At 37.2% G+C, this 18,074-nt stretch overlaps 1 protein-coding gene across 1 annotated transcript in view; it reads left to right on the top strand.

Annotated features, from left to right (window-relative positions):
* Window positions 1-18,074, top strand: part of LOC143850325 (uncharacterized) — a 73,402-nt gene that overhangs the window by 19,643 nt on the left and 35,685 nt on the right. Inside the window, exons 2-7 of the mRNA XM_077359583.1 lie at window positions 732-779; window positions 884-965; window positions 8,016-8,166; window positions 8,729-8,867; window positions 9,154-9,760; window positions 9,989-10,172. Of these exons, the coding sequence (XP_077215698.1) occupies window positions 740-779; window positions 884-965; window positions 8,016-8,166; window positions 8,729-8,867; window positions 9,154-9,760; window positions 9,989-10,172 (1,203 nt within the window). The 5' untranslated portion in view covers window positions 732-739. The remainder of the gene's footprint in view (window positions 1-731; window positions 780-883; window positions 966-8,015; window positions 8,167-8,728; window positions 8,868-9,153; window positions 9,761-9,988; window positions 10,173-18,074) is intronic.

Raw genomic sequence — 18,074 nt, 5'->3', positions numbered from 1 at the left:
TGCATTTGTGGGGAGAAGAGGTCGTGGGTTCTGTTTTAAGAGAGAGGGAGCTTTACAAAAAAAGATACATGCATAAAGGTTTGGTTGTTTTTTTTTTTTTTTTTTTTGATTTGGAAAAACGGAAAGGGCACGGGTCGTAAATAAGAATAAAATTGTGGTTCCTTTATCTCTAAAAGTTGGTAAGCTCAAACTCGGAATATACAAATGTTTGGGCTTTTGGTTAAGAAAAGAGGAAGGTGAAGTTATAATTATATGGTAGATCTTCTGTATTGCCTAAAGCTTATTTATTTTTGAATAACTTGTTACCTTCCCTCTTGAGAGAACCCATATTCACTGGTGGCTTTCATCTATTTCTTTGCTGATAAACCTATAGACTTGCTGACCTCTATGAAACATGAATTTTTAAACGATTACTACATTTTTTTAGTTTTCACTTTGGGTTCTTATAACAAATATGTTTTTCTGAACTTGACTGTAACATTGACTCACCTGAGTTTTGGGTTGCAATTATATCCGTATTTGACTTTTAAAGCATGTAGTCAACATTTATGTTCATAAATCATAACTTGTTGAGCTGCAACTTATTCATGCTGCAGTATGGGAGCTTGAGCTTGAATTTCTTGTTCTTCTTGTTTGTGATTGATTATGGTATTATGGTTATATTCTATGGAAGAATCTTGCTTTCATCCCATCTACTAAATTTGTGACATGTTAATTGTCCCATTTCACAGGGAATAACATGGGACATGAACTTAACTTGAATGAACCACCAATTGAAGGTGAACATAGTCTGCTTTACTTTCTTCTATATTTATTGGTAAAAGTCTTAGTGACTTTCATATGAGACATTTCATTATTGTGCTAACTTTTTCCCTTTTTCCAGATTGCTTTGTACATTTCATAACGTGGCAGAAAGATAACAAACCGATATGTCGTGTAAAATGGCCTAATCCACCACTTGATCTGTATGTCCACTTCTCATAATTTTTTTGGTGATTTCTACCATGATTTGCGAATTATATATCCTCGTTCCATCTAATACAGTAAATTATTCATGGTTTTCATTTTTTTTTTCGTGCGAGGAGTCTAAATTTTGATTGTTTATGAGCATATAAAATCTGAATTTATTGAACACAAGGATTGTAGAACAAAGTGCAAAATGGTCAACTATGTACAAATGCTATGAACCAATGATGTAATTCTTAAATTTGATGCTAATCTGTTCCTTCCATGGTTTGCATTTTTTGTTCGCCCTTGGCTTTCCATCTCTATGAATACGTGAGACATGGTCGATTGAGATGAAGCAAGTAAACTTGATCTCCTGTAGAAGCGAAAGGTAACTTACGCAATGATTAGATTGCTACTAGGTGGTTGCATGATAATAACAATCACATCTCAGAGTATCTTGATTTTAACCTTTCTTTGGCCGTGCTCTGCTTGTGGAGCCAGAAGAATGTGAAGAAAACCCTAGATTTGCCAATTTCGTAGAAAGGAGGCTGTAGGCATTGTTTTAAATTCCAATCGAAATGGACATTAAACGATCGAAATGATTCAATTTCCATCCCCACCAAAATGATACCGAAACCAAAACGCATATCAAAATCGTAAGTGCATTAGTGGTATACTATATCAGTATGTGTTTCATAATTATATTTATTTTAATTGCATGTGAAATATGGTGTATATGTGTATGTACTATGTATACATATTTATATGAATTACATGTGAAATGTGGTATGTACTGAATTATTCGACATGCACGACAACGCATGTCACAAGGTGTTTGATGTTGTTAAATCATTATGGATGGATGTCTTGCTTATGTGATAGTTTCTAAGTGCGCATTTTTGTGTTTGTTCTAGTATTTCCTAAAGTTTCATGTTAAAGTTCTGTCATTTGCATAAGTTTTCATACGTTTCCGTGATTTCCAGGCTTTCTATCAAAATTTCCAACTGAAACCGAACGTTTCCGTGTCCACAGTGACCAGAATCGAATCTGAAACCTAAATTTACAACCTTGTGTGGTAGTTTGATATGAAGGTTGATATCCCAAAATTTGAAGGAAGGCAAAAACCGTTAGATTTTTTGTTTTGTTTTATTTAACATAGTGGAATGAGTTTTCCATTTTAAGGACATTATATAGGGATTTGTTGACGTCCATCTCAGAAGGCATTTCGCGAATAGGCTGTTGCATGTGAGAGCAGCCACCTCGTGAATGAAGACAAAATCTGCTGAAAAGTGAGCCTGTGTGGCTGCTCCCACATGCAACAACCCATCCGCGAAATGCCTTTTGCGATGGACACTAGCAAATCCCCATTATATATCCTAACAAAGTGAAAACTATGGCTCTCGAGTTAAAGAAGAATGTATTGGCACGTGGGATAAATGACGTAGGACGGATCACACTTGTATGAGGTTATGTAGATATTGGAATGAGGGTGATAAGGTATCATGTTTTGGACGTCCGGAATTAGGAAAGGAATAGTAACAAAAGTGCTGTAAATATGGACAACATGCAACTCCTATAATTCGAACACGAAAATATAATTAAATAGTAGAGATTTTAATATTATCCATGAGTAAAATTTAATTATATAATCAATCTATACATCATCATGCACATTATCAAGAATATCACAATTAGGAAATGTCAGCAACCCCACAAAGAGTGTATTCCAATCCCACATACAAAATCTCAAAAGGTCTTAAAACAATAGCAATATGCCTATCAAGAAGATTCTGAATCTCGAAGAGGGCTTTTGGGTCAATTTAGAGGTATCTAGACATAATCCTTGAAGTTGCAAATTTTTGCCCCCACGGTGTAAACTATTGTGGTAGGGACTACGAGTGAAAATGATAGGTGAAAATTAAGCATTTGAGTCCTAAAATAGGTGATAAGATTGAAAAAAAAAAAATTTCTACTAGATTAAGGATAAGTTGGGAGGGGTGGTGGGAAACATATGCGGGGAAGGTATAAAATTAATTTTTGGACAAAACAAAAGTGGTGCATCGTATTGGATGGATTCGAATGATGTTTCGAAGGTAAGGAACTTTTTGGATGAAAATTGCTTTGTGCTATGAATAACTGCAATAAGTTTTGTAAGCGATGCCATTTATATATCAATGGAAACCTAGTTTTAAAGTTCTTTTCGGCCACCAGTTCATTTTGGTGACCGAAATGGAACGTTTCGGTCATTCGTTCCGATTTCGGTCTAAACTTTTCGTTCTGCTACAACAAGGAATTTTTTTAATATTTAAGAATATAAAAATATTTAAAAAATTAGAAATTGTTAAAAAAATATAAGAAACAACTAAATGAACCAAATATGTAAAAAAGGCATCTTTGTTACTTAAAACTTATATTTATTGCAATTGATACGTAAAAAGAAAATAAAAAATTAGCAAATACATCTAAAAATCAGATCACATCTCTCATACATAGCTCTCAATCATATTAAGGATCATCATACTCAATGTCTTCGTCCTCGTCACCACCACCATCAACATATGTAGGTGGAACATCTTCTTCAAGAGGTATGTCAGCGGCGGCCTCAATAATTGTAGTAGGCTCTTTAATATTTTCCCAACCAATATCTTCTGGAGTTAAATAATATCGTCATCTTCTGCAACCCAATCCATCATAACATCGAGGTGATCTATACTCAGTGGGTTGCTACTGGCAGAAGATTTTATCGACAAGTCCCTGAAAAAATCCAAAAAAGGAGTTTAAAAGTTTAAAATTTAAAGTTTAAAGTTAGAGTTGAGAACATTAATTTCAATTAAGTTGTACTTAGTATGCCTTTCTTGAAACTTGAGGTTGTAATGGATAAACACCAGGTCATTCAATCTCTGGTGCTCCAACCTGTTTCTCTTTGCAGAGTGGATGTGTTTGAAAATTCTCCGCTTTTTTTCACATCCAGTCACACTACAGGTCTTACTAAGAATTCTGATGGCAAAGCTCTGTAATTCGGCGATGCCATTTTCGAGCTGATTCCACCATGCAACTGTAAAGTAAGCAATAGTTAAGCAATTATTTGCAGAAAGTTTAAATGTAATAAACTTAATTAAATGAACAAATCAATATACCTGGTCCCTACTTGTCTCGGTTGCGGTTGCCATCTTCATTCTGATTATATACCCATCTGGAGGATTATCGACCAAAGATGTTTATCCCAGCTTTGGTCGATAATCCTCCAGATGTTTATCCCATCTTTGGTCGCTAATCCTCCAGATGGGTATTTTAACGTAGCCTTTTGTTTTCTTTGGCCCTATCCATTGCCTCATATAGGTAGCCCATCGCCAGTTTGTCTTGCGACCAAACGTAGCACTCTCACTAATGGATCGCTGATGTTTAAAATATATTTACAATTTTTAAAAAGATTTCTATCTCTTCACTTAATGGGTGTGTGACAAACCTACTGGTACTGTAGTCGTCAGACACGAGCACCTGTTGAAGTGCTTTCCGCTTTAACACCAGACTTTGTATTCTTATGAAATTTGTAGCAAATGTAGTCCATGCAGGACGATGCAATTCCCTCTCACCAGTGAATTTCTTTCTCATCAAATTCAATAGGCCTTTGTGGTTGTAGATAAACTTTGTAATCTTTCGAGCCTTCTCAATTGTGTTTCCTATGACAAGAAACACATGCGGTTTGCCCAGGTGCTCTAAAATTAGATCTAAGCAATAGGCTACACACGGAGCCCAGAAGGTGTCATATTTGGCGTGTAATTTTTTATGAGCGGCTTTATAGCTTAGCTTGCTATCAGTTATAAATTGCACTAGATTTTTCGGACTTACTTCTAAGACAATCTGATAAAAAATATTGTATAATGCATTGCTACCATTTTCAAAAAAATAAAATAAAAAATTGTATGATGCATCAATGGATTTTAGGAACATTACTCGTTTAGGGCAGTATACTAAAATGTTTATTAGGGAACATATTTTGGTGTCTATCCATCTATCGGCCATAATGCTACAGCCAGTGGTTCTCCATGACACCTTAATGTCTGCCAAGTAGCTGTTTACTTCCTCCATTGTACTCTTTAATATGATCCCTTGTAAATCATGGTAAGAAGGTGCCTTATAACCTAAACCTATGGCATTCACGGCATCAAACATAGGTTGCTAAAAAGGTGAATTGACAATATTGAAAGAGGGGCTGGCATCATAGCAAAGCATGCCAACTGCCATGTTTGCCCGGTCTATGGTTTCTTTTGTTGCCAAAGCACTTCTATTGCTTGACTGGGAACCAGGGGTTGTTCGAGGTGCAAAATATCATCTCAACCCCCTACAATACCCTTCTTTTTCCTGTCCACTTGGTTCTACAACAACTTCCTTTCCCTTTTGCCGAGTCATAGGCATATGTGCTTTCCACTGTCATTGACTTTTTCCTCTTCTTCTGTTTCTTTGGGTGCACCATACAAGATTACCTATCACTGTTCTAACTACGTTTTTCCTAGCCTTTCTTTTCTCTTTACATCTAAGAGTTTCCCCAATTTCCATTTTATATCGGCCATGACTTTTTTACATGCTTCTACTTCACCAGGAACACTTGCCAGATGTTCTTTCAATCGGGTTATACCTCCACTCGATATGATTTTATCACAAAACGTGCGAACTATTTTGTTTTTGTTTTTTTACCTTGAATCAATGATGCATGAGCCCATGCTGGGTCATCGGATCCTGCAGGTGCAGAACCAATAGAGGAGGCTCCTCCAGAAGGTCCCGAACTCATATTGTATTTTAGATTTTAATTAAAACGAAATAGAAGAATTAAATAAATGAAATAAAATGCAAGAAAGCAAATTAAATTAAATAAAGCTTTCACTTTCCTTGACTTGAAGCCTTTGGAGGAGAATCAGAGATAGTAGAAGCCTTTGAAGTTCAAGTTCAAGAGATTAGCTTTCACTTCCCAAGTCCCTTCACTTGAAGCCTTTGGAAGAGATAAACTTTGAAGGTGAAGACTTTGGAGGGTTGTAGTAAGTAGTGTAGTTGTAACTTGAAGGTAGTAGAAGCTTGTATGTATGTGTGTAGTACTTTGAAGCCCCTTCCCTTTCAGAATGAGATTGATCCAAAATATTTGTATTTTTGGATGAAGTAGACTTGGAATGTAGTGATTATAGAAGGTTGAAGAGTATCGTTGAAGAGTGTAAGTGGAAAAGTGTAGGAAAGAAAGTTGTTAGAGGTGGAGGAGAAGTTGGTGGGGAAAAATGGGTTAGAGTGGTATATATAGAGGTGAAGGGTTGTAGATGTGAAAAGATGAAAACACCCTTCCCAATAGCAATAAAACGGCTATAAACGGTCATAAAATGAGGCTAGAAATGTCAAAAACCAAAAAGCAGCCGTTGGATAGCATTTTTGTAAATTCTAGGAAAAAGGTGTTTTTTTTTCAAATTTCGACCGACATCCAGAATTTCATCCATTTCGGACGATATGGACGGAATTCTGGATTTCTGAAAATTTCTTCCGAAATATCCGGAATCGACCAAAATCCGGAATGAAACGGTACAATACCCCATTTTGTTCCGGTTTTCGGCAAGAACCGAAATGTTTCATCCATTTCGGGCGAAACGAAACGGTATTTACAACTAAGATGGAAACTTATTTCTGATCTAGGAACTCACTGGTTCAGGTACTAGAGAGAAACTAACTACTAGGGTTGATCCTTTATTTTAGTTAGGGGAATTGAATTTGTATCTATGATGCTGGAAGTTCATTTTTGAGGTTGTTATTTGTCTTGCTGCACCTAGTACCCTATTGGATGAGTGACACTTTGTCCTGATTTTTTTTATGCTTAACGTTCAGTTTTGTGTTTATTTTTCTTCCTGTTGCACCAGGAACAATTTTGCAGTTTGTCAAAATGATATTTTAATAGTTTTTATCTGTGTTGTTTCCAAGGTTTTAAATTTTGGTTTTAGTTTCGGTTTCAGTTGCCACAAGAATGGAAATGTTTCAGTTTCGGTTCGAAATTTCGGTAAAAGTACTGTAGAATCATGGAACATATAGAAGCATATGCAAATGATTTAATTTAAAGCGGAACTTCAGTAAATGCTAGAATAAGCACAAACACACACAAAAATCATCACATAAGCAACACAACCATCCATAATGGTTTAAAAACACTTAACAACTAGTGACATTCACTGTCGGGCATGTTTGATAATTTAGTTCATATCAAATTTCAGATGTATATATATATATATATATATATATAATGCACCGTATTTTTTTTTGAACGATAGATACATGTACGACATTTCGTATGCAATTCATATAACTATAATTATGTAACACATACTGATATAGTATACTGGTTGGGATTTGCTAGCATCCATCGCAAAAGGCATTTCACGGATTGGTTGTTTCATGTGAGAGCAACCACATGGCTCACTTTTCAGCAGATTTTGTCTTCATTCACGAGGTGGCTGCTCTCACATGCAACAGCCCATCCACGAAATGCCTTTTGCGATGGACGCTAGCAAATCCCATACTATTATTACACTTACGATTTTAGTTTATGCATTTTGGTCATTTTGGTTTCAGTTTCGTTGGGTATGGAAATGGAAACATTTTGTTGTTTTGTGTCGGTTTCGGTGGAAATTTAAAACCATGGTTGTTTCATACAACTTGTGTTAATGTTGCTCTAGCTATTGCCACTACAATTCATTATTGGATGCAAGGAATCATTAGGTATTTTATGTAGTGGTCTTTTGGGAAAGTGAGGTTGGGTTTATTAATTTTTTAATATAACTATTTGTAGGGTTCCTTTGTATTTTTGTAACACATTTCTTTTCTTTCAGTTTTGTATTTAGGTTTTGCAATACGTTTCTATTAGCCTGCTTTGAATTTTGGAGTTTTAAGTTTCTGTTTGCTCATTTACGGTCACCTATGTATTATTGTGATACAGTTCTTTAGTTTCCGTTTTCTATTTAGGTTTTGGAATACCTTTCTATTAGTCTGCTTTGAAAGTTGGGGTTTAAGTTTCTTTTTACTGATTTACTGTCCTTTTACAGTCCCTCCTTTTGGAACATAGGCGATATAAAAGCAGCTTCAGCATTTTCCCTTACTGGTTTACCTAGATGTTCTGTGCAACCTGCTTTTGAGAACTCTCACCAAAAGAGAGAATGGCGCATATTTCTTGGTTTCCTCCGGCAGAATAACAGGGTAAAAATGTTTTCTGGTTGCAATGGTTCTTATTTTGTGTCTTGGTCTAAGTTTTGCTTCATTATCTATTCTAATAATACTTTACTGTTTGAAAACTCTATCGGCTGAGGCTCAGTCCCATTTGTCTCCATTTTGACTGATTGGTAACACATGAAGGTCTGGCACCTCAGTGATATTATGTTCAGCTGGCTGGTTGTTTGTACTTAGAAATCACGAATTCCCTACATGTGCTATCTTTTAGCTGCACTTTTTTTTTCTGGACAACTTGATTCTGAAATAATTTTGTAATTGCTACACGCCATTTTCATTATTATAATGAATAATATTCTGTGCTTGCATTTGGAAAGTTTTGTTTGATTTGAAAGGAGATGAAGCCAGTGATACTAAGTTTTACGGTAGCCTATGTTGCGCTCTACTTTCTGTTTTATGAATTCTCTTTATGAACTGTTCTTAACTTAGCTTTGGCGCTTTTTTAGGTCTCTGGATATTGATGGTTGTGTGTTTTCTTATATTACTTACATTGTGGAGTGAATGCTTTTGAAAATTTGGTATGCTTTTGTAGGTTGCTGCTGTGAGTGGTGGGGTATGTGATTTCTATATACTTCCTCCAGATGAGGCTCGAGATTATAACTATGCTGTTGTCCAATATCGGGTTAAGAAGCGTTTCCGTGAATTTCCAGATCAAGCGCCTTGTCCATCTGGTGAGCCGTACTCTTTGTTTTCCATGCACCTCTCAGATGAAAAGTGACCGAGTACAGTTTTTATTCTCTCACATGTATACACGTCTACATTTGCTGATTCAAAATTGAGCATAATTTATAATTCCATGGATAGCAACTCAAAATTGCTGATTCTTCCCTCAACTAACTAAGAGATCCCGGCGGAAGTGTCACATATGAAATTGATCATAATTTTGTAAAGAAATTCCCCACTAGCAGAGTGCACGCTGATATCACTTGTCATGTTGACTAGATTTTCTTATTCCAGGTCAAACCCGGATGGAGTCTAATAATGAGCTGGGGATTATGGTACGCTCAGATTTTTTTCAGAAAACTAACTCACGTGGACTCACACAACCCAGCATTCCACCTCAAAGTAGTTTCTTGGATGCTAAAAACCATGAAAAACCACGTGTGTCAATGGGACCGATGGCTTATACTTCACACGTTTGTCGTCCTGATTCTACACATTATTTGAGAGAGGAATCTGGTGATAGTTCTGATGCAAATGTCAGGGAAGGATGTTTTCTGCAGAGATCCTCAAATTCTCATGTCCAGGACCATCCAGCCATTAAGCTTCCACAGACACTTGGTAATCCTTCTGCCCGTGAATCCGGAGAGGATACACCTCACGTTGTGCCGCAAGAAAAGGATGATTGCCTTCAGAAGAATTTTGTACGAGCAGATCCAAGTTATCTGAGATCTAGAGAGGATACTCCTCACGTTGTGCCAAAAGAAAAGGAAGATTGCATTCAGAGGAGTTTTGTGCGAGCAGATCCAAGTTATCTGAGAACACTTAGTCAGGCTCATTCTGGTTGGATTTTTGGTGCAATAGCTGAGCTGGTTGACAATTCCAGGGATGCTAAATCAACTAAGTGAGCACAACTGTTTTTTGCTTTTTTGATCTATAAAAAGAATCGGATATTATTTTATTTTATTCATTTATTTATTACATTTCAGACTTGTTTTGAGCCTGTTAGTGCTAAAATTATGATTGTTCTTCTGTTTAAGTTAGGCATAGTGGAGGTGTTACCTGATCTAAATTCTGTGGGATACTGTCTTTGTTAGAATCGATTAACTTACAGTTGCTCTATATTTGACAGATTAGAAATTTCTATTGAGTTCCTACATTTAAAAAAAGTCGGTAGAGCGGTACCTGCACTTTCAGTTGTAGATGATGGACATGGCATGTCTCACCTCGATATTGTGAGAATGCTTTCCTTTGGACACAAGCAACCAGATGGTGTTGATCCAGATCATATTGGAAGATTTGGCATTGGGTTTAAGGTATCCTTTTTATGTTAATTGTTTGCCTGGTCGTTACTTGTGAGTATTTTAGGATATTTTTCACCTCTATGGCTTTTATTAATTTGCAAGTACTGTCCTTTTTGAGAATCTACAGTAGTTTTATTATGACCTTGTGGTTAGGACTTAGGCCATCATTAATCATGATCTAATTTGTTATGTCAAGTGCAACTCTCTTGGACTTCATGGGGATCATTATACACCTTCGATTGCTGTGGCAGATAAATCGGTTATTAATTGTTAATTGTATGTCCTTTTCTTGGGTTGTTAATTTTACCATTTCAGTTTCTTGAGCACTGGTTTATTTTATTTTGACGTTTTGATGATAAATTGTTGACCAATGTATTTGGTCTGAAATGCTCATAAGAAGGATGCTGCTTCCATTACAAAAAGTCAAATGCGTTAATCAAGTGGGTGACACCACAATAAAATTAATTTATTAGTGTTTTCTCATGGGTTTGCTGTTCTGTTGCTGGGATTTCTTGTATGTGTTCTTTGTAATCTTTTGCTTGTCCTTGGAAATATATGTTTGACGTGAAGAAGCTGAAAAGTGTTTGTTTGGAGCTAGTAATATGATGCTAGCAAAATTCATGAACAAGCCCATGAGTCAATAAAGATGAGAATAGGGTCAAATGAGATCCAAAAGTAGGTCTTTAGGTGATCGAAACATTATGGTAATGTCAATAGTGGCATGGCAGAGATCCATTCATGATGGAAATTAACAAATTGAGTTATTATGATTTATGATGATTTTTAGTGTTTTTAATTTAAATTTTGGGTAAACTAAATACGTTTTGGTGGGCCCTGTAAAAAAACCTGTGGTGTTTTTTAGGTCAGACCTTAAGGATTTTCTATTTCAATTTGAGAATGTTGTATATTTGAGAAGGGATATGTAACGTGCACTAGGGGGAGGAGTCCTTAGTGGATGTAGCAAGTCGAGGGCCTAAATTTTGATGTCATATAGTTTTCAAAGTTGGTTTTCTTGGTTCTCTCGAGCTGCAACATGCTTTACAATTAATATTTTAGTTTTGAGCTGCTTATCATAAGTTCTTCTATGGGATGAAGTTATCCTATACTAATGGTTAGAATTAGCCTAGGGTTTTAAGATTTTTTGGGCATATGCATCTGCCTTATTTAGGTTGAGCTAATAACTGATGTTTATCCTATACTAATTGTTAGAATTAACCTAGGATTTTATGCCTTCATGGGCGCGCGCGCGTGTATTTATGAAGTTTTGAAACACCTTTTATGCAGTTAGGGATTGGTAATGGTCTTGGGCTTTAACCTATATTTTCAACTTTTCTGTTTTTCGTAAACTTCTAGTAGTACTGCATTAAATTGATATGGAGTAAATTCGGCCTGGGAATTGTTTCTAGGATTTACTATATCAACAAAAGGGCTATTGATGCACGTCAAAGGATTGATCAATTGGAGTAAATTCTTAATTATAGAGGATAGATAGACTCACATCGGTGGTGGAGTCACCACATGGAGGGAAAATGGGGAATGCAGATGATGTTGACAAGCAGATGAGTGGTGGAGGACACACTACCAACCTAATTCATAGATCTGAGTCTTTGGCATGTGAAGTTTGTGGTCAAGTTCATGATAATCAAGATCAAGGAGAAAATTACGATAAAGATCATTTTGCTCGAGCACAATAGTGGAAATGTGACTTGGGAATAAAGGTAGAAAATCCCAATTTCCATGATAAAAATTGTGTAGAAGTTTCTTCGCACGGTGGTCGTTAATGAGATGATTAAATTAACTGGAAGAACACCCTCTAGCATACAAGATACAATGGTTCATGAAGAGAGTTATTTGTTACATGAAGAGAGTTATTTGTTACTACCATTTTCTTAGTTATGTTTTCTTTTGGACCCAAGTACAAACAGAAAGTGTGGTGTGATGTTATCTCGCTGGGTGCATGCCACGTATTGTAAGGGAGATCATGACAATATGATCATAGTGTAACTCATAGGGGAAAGAAAACACATTCTATTGTGCTGTCCGGAGAAAAAATAACACTTTTGTATATGGAGGATGATTTTAAAGCCAAACCTTCTAAAAAGGATGTTTTTAATCTTCTTAATTTTCAAAGTCTCATATAAGGTAGGAATGAGTCAGGAATTGAGGATGTGCTGGTTAATGATGATGACATTCAATAAATACTCGTCCTTGAGCCTCAAGTGTTATTCTGGAAATGTCATTTCATTCCTATCATGAATTTTGATTTTTCAAGATTAAGGATTTTTTTGTCAATCTCAAAAGTGTGGTAAATCAGATTAAACAATTTGAGCTTCTTTTCAAGAATGATGGGAGATATTTCCTATGGTTGGAAAGAATCAAACAAGAGAATTGTTTTTTTATTTGGTAGCAAAGTAAAACTTGAAATTCAAGATGTATAACTTGTTATGCTTAGTCGCATACACCCTTGAGAAATTGAAAACATCATTCTCTATGGTATATTATCATGAATCGAGGGACATAATATGGATGAACACGCTTACAAATTTACAATCAATTGTGGTGTCCAAAAGGAACTTATGAAGCTGGATTACTTTAAGTTGTTAGCTGTTAAAGATGAAACTTGTGGGTGTGTTTTCTGACTTTTCTCCAACCTAGGGGTATTTGATGCAACCAAAGTTCATGAAAAGGCCCAAAATTCAGCAAGATGATTCAATTGAAGAAGAGAGCCGATTGACGTCCAAAAGTAGGTCCTGAGCGACTAAAACATCATGCTAACATCAACTGTAGACCTTATAGAGCTCGATTCGTTTTGAGACTTCGAAAAGCTACGCATTATGGTTTAGAGATTTTTGCTATTTACCTTTTTAAAAAAAAGATTTTTGCTATTTAGTCCCTAATCAGTGAAATATTATCAACTAAGTCGTTAAGAATTACCTATTGTAAAAAAAGGTAGCATTAATTTCTCAAACATCCCTAAAACAATTTTTCAGCAATTGTGTTTACTATTGTTGTAAAATTATAAATTCCCCCCCGGCATTAAATTAAGTCATTAGAAAATTGTTTGGAACTAAACCAATAGATTAAGGTATTTTTTTCTGCTTCTCAACCATTTTTTGCTCCTGGCAACCCCCACCACCACCCCCCTCCAACCCTGCGCGCGCCAGGGAATTCATGGATCTGGACGAATTCAACGACGGCTTGAATGTGGCCTTGTTGAGGATGAGGCAAGAGATTCGCCTCCCTTACCACTCGACTAGTCATGTATGGGAACAGTGAGCTGTCAGAGATCGACCTTCATAGTGAGAAGCAAGTGTTCCTTCTGTTTCAGGCAGCCACGATGCTGGTGAGCTTGATCACATTTCAACATGTTTTGGCGCTGCTATGACGACATTGGAAATTGGGGCGTCAAGTCCCAACGAGAGGTTTTGGGCGGAAGGATGACATTTGGGTGTGACAATGAAACATGCCTCTGATAGCTCGGCCTTAGAGGGCGTAGGAGGAATTGGGGTGCGATGAGATGTAGGCTCACAGAGGTAACCAGAAGGCAAAGTGAGGATGGTGGCGATGACATGGGCGACATTGAAACAAAGCTCAAGATCTAGGAGTTTCAGAGCTTGGAGCCTTTTTCTTCTATTTTATCGATTTGTGCCTCACTTGATTGATTGATTTGCTTGCATCTGATGGATTTGCTAAACTGTCGAGCTTTTGAAGCTTCTGATAGTGAATTGATGGAGGTTGTTTTCAGCTATTGTCCACAAACATTTTATCTCAAATGCTGTCTGAGAGCATGACCAGATTTTGATCAGGTATTTCAGGCTTTTTGGCTACTTGCTTTTCCGCCACTGAAACAATTTAGGAGCCGATATTTCCCCCCCTATCTTTTTTTGTCTCCCATTCACATTAACATGGCCAAAGTTCCATCGCTTTAAAGAGATGTAAGCCCTGTGCGCCAATAGCATATCAAAGTGGGAAAATGGAGGAAGTAGAAGTAGAAGTTGTGTGTTTTCAATCGACAGGGTTTCAAATCTATTTTTTTAACGAAAGGTTTGTTCTATAAGATCTATGGAATGGAACGGGGACAGGAATGCCATATCACTGATTTCATTATTTTCATCTCTTCATCTTCAATATCGTTTGTTGTTTTTCGCTAGTTCAGATCTATATGAAATGTTTAGAAGACCATTGTAGATTTTTCTTCAGGTTTTATTTTCGCGATCATGAACTAGAGTTATGTTGCTTTGAGATTACTCTATCTGACACCATGGCTTGGTTTGGGTCTGCTTTCAAGATTGAAACGAAATCAGTTCAACCAATCGAATGGAGACCTAATGCTCAATGACTTCTTAAGTGACACAAATCTCTCCTTGTTGAACGATTTTCTTCCTTTCCGAGATATGATATGATTATGCTAAAACCTTCTCGAGTGTTATTAATGCCAAAAACATGCACAACGCAAGAAGATTATGTAGAAATGAATTTTGATGCTTGCTTGATGAGACATGCCTACTTGGAAATCATATAAAATGAGTGAACTCCTTATGGTTAATATTCAATGAGTGTCTATATCATTCAGAGTCAAGAGGGGTTGTATTCTATTATTTTTCGTACGTAATTAATGGGCTAGTTTTGTGGAGTTTCATTCGCATATTATATTCAATGCGCGTCTATATCATTCAGACTCAAGTATGTTGTTGGTTGTAGGGTTCTTACGTGGACCATATAAGGTCCTGTATTCCGTTATTTTTCACACGTAATTAACTGGCTACTTTGTGGAGTTTCTTTCTTCTTAAGTGTGACCAGAGAAGGGGCTGTATTCTATTATTTTTCGTACGTAATTATTGGGCTACTTTTCTGGAGTTTCATTCTCATAATATTTTGGAATTTTGTGGAGTTTCATTCCCATATTATTATGGGTCGGGTGCTATGCTAAAAGGAAACAACCCTGCCATGTATCCAAGCTTTTTATTATTCTGTCGTGTATTCTAGTTTGTAACATGTGGCTGATCAAATAGGTTCTTATTTCTTTTCCATATGACAGGGATAATTCCGTTTCGAATCTATAGCCATATTTGCTTTTTTCAGTTTCAGTCAAAGCTGGATTATCACTGGATTTTTTATTTTTAGGATTCTACAATTCGCTGTTTTCGGGTTGAAAACTTGAAATTGTTATCGTAGTATAATAGTTTTTTTATTATCAGTTTCAAAATGTTGGGACAGGATCCACTGATTCTACTCCATTCCAACAATTTCTTTTAGATTTTTTTGAAGGACATTGTCAAAGGAATCCACTTTGTGTGATTTTCACTTTTCCATTATATTCATACTAAGCCCTTTATTCCATTTTTCTTATCTTATGAATTGTTTAGTAGATGCTTGTCTGTTTCCTTCCAGGGATCTACTCTGGAGGTTTCTACTCATGGGAATCATGAGACTTTTTGGAATGTAAGAAATGAGATCAATGGGGATTTTTTCTTGCTATGTCCTATGGAAAGTAAATGGGACCGTTAGACAAAGTTTTACATCTCGATTTCTATTTTGGTTTCTGTAACTACAAAAAGGAAATGTTTTGAGTTTCAGTTAGAAATTTCGGATGAAATCCTGTAAAATTATGTGACAATCACGGAAATGTATGGAAACATATGCAAATGATAGGATTTTAAGATGTAACATTAGGAAATGGTAGAATGAATAAACGCAAGTACAAACTTAGAAACCATCACATAAACAAGACAACCATTCATAATGCTTTAACAATTCTTTCTTGCTATGTCCTATGGAAAGTAAATGGGACCTTAGACAAAGTTTTACATCTTGATTTCTATTTTGGTTTCTGTAACTACAAAAAGGAATTATGTAATTACAAAAAGGAAATGTTTTGAGTTTCAGTTAGAAATTTCAGTTGAAATCCTGTAAAATCATGTCACAATAACGGAAATGTATGGAAACATATGCAATTGATAGGATGTTAAGATGTAACATTAGGAAATGGTAGAATGAATAAACGCAAGTACAAATTTAGAAACCATCACATAAACAAGACAACCATTCATAATGCTACCTACTGATGAGATTTACTCCGGTGTGATCTTCTCCGGCGTGAGCTTCTCTCTGGCGAAATCTAGTTGGGGCTTCGTGTTAAGATTAATCCGAGGAAGAATGTGTGGATAAATCTATGAATGCCGTGGGACTTGGTGGCCGCGGTGATCTTCTTCTCTGGCGACTGATGGATGGCTGGTAAGCGCTTCGGAGAGATTCGGAGTTGGTGGAATTGGAGTGGGAGTTCTTCTCAGGTTAGCCGTAGTAGCTTGGTCTCCTCCCCTAGTTCTCTCCATTTCAGCCTCGAACTCTTCCCTCTCCGATCATGTTACTGAAGTTTCTGATGTAGAGGTTTCTACGTTGTACACGTAGGGCTCATCGTATTCCTCTTCTGTTTCTTCTATTTCTGTATCTTCCGCTTCGGTGTCATTTTCCATTTCTGTGTCTTCGTGGGTATCGGAATCGGAGTCTGGTGGATTAATCCTGTCTAGTGGCCTGCACATTTTTCTGAAAGGAGGAGGCTTTAGTGAGGTTTGTTCTCTATGAGTGGAGCTAATAGAGCCCTTGGGAGGGCCCCCCCGAGGGCCTCAATCGGTGTAAGTGGAGCAGTGGGTGTTCGACCTCGATGGGCTAGTGGGGCACACTTGACTCCTTTAGGGGACCAGAGGAGTTTTGCAGAAGGAGGAATCTCTATAGCTTCTTGAGCCAATATGATACCGCTTGGCCCTTTAACTGATACTGGGTTGGGAAACAGGTCCCAAAAAGATGAGGGGGCGGATTGGTTTCCAGTAAAAAGCAAATCTGAGAGAAGAGTTGAAAGTGTTTCCAAAAGAAGAAAGGATGGGGACCTGGGAGATTGGAGGTGTTGTAAATGTGCTTTCAGAAACTTCAGAAAGAGGGTCAGATGCTGGAAATGTAACAAGTTTTGGTCCAGTTTGGATTTCAATTTCCCAGTGAAATCAGAAGTGAAGGTGAGAAGGGTGCATGTTTCTATTCCAAAAGAGCCTGATGAAGGGAGAGCTAGAGTGGAGAAATTACTTCCTGCTACTTCAGAAGGTGTAACATTTAGTCTCGAAGTGGTTCCTTTGAAGTCTATTAGCAATGCAGATCTAGGCTTTTGGGGGAAGATGAGGGAGGGATGGGACGGTGATTTGAAGGCGATGGAGGCCTGGCTTTCTCGAAATAGTAGTTTTGGGGTAGAGGTAGTGGTTTATAAAATTGCAACACTAGAAATTCAAATCTCCATTCCCTCGGGCATTAACAGATTTCAATTAATTAGGGATTGGAACCTCGCAGTTAACTCTCCTCTTGAGGATCTTTTGTTGTGGGATGCAAAATTTCCTAAGGCTGGGAACCCATACCGGTGGAAGATAGAAGGAGTTCCGCCTGAAGACTGGTGCGCAGACAACTTTCGTCGAATAGGGGGAAAAATAGGTAAGGTGATGGAGGTTGACTCCTCTTGCTTCGCGGGGTATGGTTATGAGGCGGGACGGATGCTGATTTTTTCAGAAGGCATTCCTGGTAAAGAGCTATCCATTCAAAGTTCTATTGATGGGGCTCTCAGGTGGATTCTAGCTTCAAGAGAAAGAGATGAAGAAGAAGAGAATACTATAAAAGTCTCTGCAATTTCTGCGGTTGATCGATTGGAAAGGAATGAAGAGAGGTGGGTCTCCTTTAAACCTAATATTGAAGGGGTTTATGCAGATGAATAAGGTGAAAACCCTTTTATTTTGGATAAGGAAGTTTTCAATGCCAGTCAAGAAGATTCTCCCTCGACGGTTGTGCCGGAGATCACTGATAGGGAGGAAGGGGAGGTGGAACCGGCGGTCATTTCGAATCAAGACTACCGTGCGCTGCATGGGGCGCAGGATAGTGGTG

The sequence above is a fragment of the Tasmannia lanceolata genome, unplaced genomic scaffold (genome assembly GCF_043159265.1).
Source record: "Tasmannia lanceolata isolate RefF3 unplaced genomic scaffold, GAP_Taslan_0.1 ptg000003l, whole genome shotgun sequence".
Taxonomy (NCBI): Eukaryota; Viridiplantae; Streptophyta; class Magnoliopsida; order Canellales; family Winteraceae; genus Tasmannia; species Tasmannia lanceolata.
This window is presented reverse-complemented; position numbering and strand designations above follow the sequence as displayed.